General features: G+C 32.6%; 1 protein-coding gene across 2 annotated transcripts in view; it reads left to right on the forward strand.

Moving 5' to 3' along the window:
• LOC106470720 (trafficking protein particle complex subunit 13-like) overlaps window positions 1–4,190 on the forward strand; it is a 39,114-nt gene that overhangs the window by 27,759 nt on the left and 7,165 nt on the right. For both annotated transcript variants that reach the window (XM_022399357.1, XM_013931284.2), the window contains 2 exons: window positions 2,319–2,443; window positions 2,760–2,961. In XM_022399357.1, coding sequence (XP_022255065.1) covers window positions 2,319–2,443; window positions 2,760–2,961 — 327 coding nt within the window. The remainder of the gene's footprint in view (window positions 1–2,318; window positions 2,444–2,759; window positions 2,962–4,190) is intronic.

Here is a 4,190-nt window from a genome sequence, read left to right on the forward strand (position 1 = left end):
TGACCCTTTTGTTTTCCTTCCCTCCAATAGTTCCTCATCTGGAGAAGCCAAGGGATGAAATTTGTTGCTCAACAGAATAGGCTCATTATAACTAAATTCACTTCTTTTTACTCTAATAGTACTCTTTCTAATTTCCTGAAAGTCAGTGTTAGCTGATGTATTCCTTACATGTAAAAGGTTAAGCTCCTCTTGAAATTCTGCTGCCATTTCCCATAATCTACAGTTCTCTTTATCTATCTCCTCTACTTTAATCATGATTGCCTCCAACGTCTTCTTCAACCTACAAACTCTACATAAAAATTGCACATCTTCATTACTAGCTTCCTTACAAGTACATGTCAGTCCTGAGTTCTCAAATAAAACCCACTCATTGCACCCATTACACCCCTAACAAACTGTGAACGTTTACTCCTACACTAGTCTTAACCATTGTATTTATACGTATAGCCTGAAAATAAATACTCAATACCAAATACCAGCAACCTGTTGTCAACACTGTAACTGTTAAGCCTAATGTTTAAGAACCAAATACATTACTATTCTTTTATCACTACTTTGTCTTCACATTAAAGTAATAAAGTTTATCTTTAATTATATAGAATCTAATAATTTATTAGAACATTTAGTTTACCTCAGGTAATAGATTGACTATCTGGTAGTCTACCTTATGCGGTAGATCAAATATTTGTCATTTTCCTTTAGGTAGAACTGGGAAATTTAATTGATGAATCTGTAAAGTCAATTACCTATAACTAGTGATTACATTAAGTAGTTTCATGTAAACTAATGGATTAAGCCATGTTATGATTAAATACATTAATGAAAATGAATATTTTTAATTATTGCTCTATTTTGTTATTCTAACAATTGATTAATTAACATTTGAATTATGTTGATTGTGACAAAAATAACCAACTAATGGAAGTTAATGTTTTTGATTAAATAAATTTTGTTAAATAATGAACTAATCAAAATTAGGGTTTCTGTTCTTACTATTTTTGGTTATTACAACTAACAAAATGGTGTGGTTATGTTTACCTGTTTTTAAGCACAAAGCTACATAATGGAGTATTTATACAATTCTAACCTTATAAGCTGTTTTTGTTTTTACTTCAAGTTTGTCAATCTATGATGATTAAAGATGAGTAATCTCAGGATTGATGTCAGGCTTGATCCAGTTGTTGCGAAACTTGTTTGCCCTGTCTTTGTTATGGCAAAGCTACTGAGGCTATCTATCATTGTCATCAGTTATGGCAAAGCTACTAAGGCTATCTATCATTGTCATCAGTTATGGTAAAGCTACTGAGGCTATCTATCATTGTCATCAGTTATGGTAAAGCTACTAAGGCTATCTATCATTGTCATCAGTTATGGTAAAGCTACTGAGGCTATCTATCATTGTCATCATATGGCAAAGCAACTAAGGCTATCTATCATTGTCATCAGTTATGGTAAAGCTACTGAGGCTATCTATCATTGTCATCAGTTATGGTAAAGCCATTAAGGCTATCTATCAATGTCATCATACGGCAAAGCTACTAAGGCTATCTATCATTGTCATCAGTTATGGTAAAGCTACTGAGGCTATCTATCATTGTCATCAGTTATGGTAAAGCTACTGAGGCTATCTATCATTGTCATCAGTTATGGTAAAGCTACTGAGGCTATCTATCATTGTCATCATATGGCAAAGCTACGAAGGCTGTCTATCAATGTCATCAGTTATGAACTACTGAATAGTAGCACCCATCACCAACTTTGTTTTTCCTCTGACTAGAGAGAAAGCAACTGTCTGATAACACTCACAACCAGTTTTTCTTTCTTTGCTGGTATATATCATAGATTGATTGACTGTAATTGATTACTGCAGCCCTTAGTTAATTGATTATCAAATATTACTAATTGCCCAGCTCTAACCTTAAGTAGTAGTTTGATACTGACTGCTGCTTAGTTTACCTCAAACAGTAGCTCAATTATCTTGTCAGTTTAAAATCTGGTTATATTTCACCTACTTTTCAGTAAAATATTCATAGAAAAAGAATTTTCTATTTACTTATTATTATTATCATACTTGGCCCTAAAAAAAATCATGATCTGTTTGGAAGTTTTCCATGAATAAACTTTTAAGTATATGTATATTTTTTACTTAGCTTACACTGAGGCACATCAAGAAAAAATATATACCTATTTATTTTAATTAGACTCAGTAACAATGTAAGATTATAAAGTAAGTGATTATTTTAAAGTTCATATAAAAACGTTGGTGAAATGTTTAATGAAAGAAAAAAGTTTGTTATAAGTCACATTTTCTTCCATAGTCCGATGAAGTTTACCTAGAAGCCCAGCTCCAGAATATTACCTCTATTCCTATTTGTTTGGAACGGGTCTCATTAGAACCATCTCAGAATTTCATTGCTCGTCAGCTAAATATGTTAGATAATGGGTGAGAATTCTAAATGTTTTACAACTTCTATCATGTTAAGTTGATAGTTTTTGTACATAATTTTTGCATGTAGTTCTTATGTCTTCTGTGTGTTTAGTGTCAAGTGGTTACACATTCTAATAGCTGTAGCTCTACCTGTGGTATTGTTGTACTGTAAAATGGTTGAGAATTTGTCTTGTAACTGTATCTGTGGTATTATTGTACTGTAAAATGGTTGATAATTTGTCTTGTAACTGTATCTGTGGCATTTTTGTACTATAAAATGGTTGTGAATTGTATTGACAAAATCATTCTAATAATGAGATATTCATGACAGTTGTAGCCTAGTGTTTGGTGAAGTGAATTGCCTCAATCCATTGGATAGCCGTCAGTATCTCTTCTGCTTGACTCCTAGGGCAGAAAGTGAAGGAGATAAAAAGCTATTGAAAGGTGTCACCAGCATTGGCAAACTTGATATAGTGTGGAGATCAAGCATGGGTGAGAGAGGTCGGCTTCAGACGTCTCAGTTGGAAAGAATGGTAATTGTTAACTCTTGCAATTATATTTTCAGATGATGAGGATTAATTTGTGAGCATTTTATGAGGATTTCTTACATTTTAGTTTTTCTTTGGTTTTGAAGAAACTAGTTGATTATATTATCATATACTACATACATTGACAACCTGTTTTTTGTTTTTTAAAATTATTGAAAAGTTTGTTTATTGTTATAAAACATTAGGAACATATTGCTAATTGAGAATGTTTTCTGTTTCATAAAGTAAATGAAGATGTGGAATTTTTCAGATTTTATTAGAAGTAACACTATTTCATCTTAAAATGTTCTAAAGTTTCTCTGCTATGATACATAAGTGAAGTATATAGATGTGCAATGTGCAGAGCAGATATATATACTACATAAAGATTTTAAAAACCTGTATTAATACAAACACAAGGTGTTAAAGACTCAGTGTGTTAATGTATAACCTTGATGTTAAGGACTTGCACTATGTGCACATACATCCAAGGTGTTAAAACTTGGTGTGTTCATGTATAACCCAGGTGTTAAGGACTTGCACTATGTGCACATAAAACCAAAGTGTTAAAAACTCTGTTTGTTCACATATAACACTGATGTTAAAGACCCATAGTGTGTTGACATAAAACCCAGGCCTTAAGGACTCACAGTATGTTCACATAAAACCACTGATGTTTAATATGTTTCTATGTGTTCATGTAAAACCAAGTTGTTAAGGGCTCAGTGTGTTCACATATAACCCAGGTGTTAAAGACTCACAGTGTGTTCACATAAAACCACTGATGTTTAATAAGTTTCCATGTGTTCACATATAACCCAGGTGTTAAAGACTCACAGTGTGTTCACATATAACCCAGGTGTTAAAGACTCACAGTGTATTCACATAAAACCACTGATGTTTAATAAGTTTCCATGTGTTCACATATAACCCAGGTGTTAAAGACTCACAGTGTGTTCACATAAAACCACTGATGTTTAATAAGTTTCCATGTGTTCACATATAACCCAGGTGTTAAAGACTCATAGTGTGTTCACATAAAACCACTGATATTTAATAAGTTTCCATGTGTTCACATATAACCCAGGTGTTAAAGACTCATAGTGTGTTCACATAAAACCACTGATATTTAATAAGTTTCCATGTGTTCACATATAACCCAGGTGTTAAAGACTCATAGTGTGTTCACATAAAACCCAGGTGTTAAAGACTCACAGTGTGTTCACATAAAACCC

Source organism: Limulus polyphemus, unplaced genomic scaffold (assembly GCF_000517525.1).
Source record: "Limulus polyphemus unplaced genomic scaffold, Limulus_polyphemus-2.1.2 Scaffold4182, whole genome shotgun sequence".
NCBI lineage: Eukaryota > Metazoa > Arthropoda > Merostomata > Xiphosura > Limulidae > Limulus > Limulus polyphemus.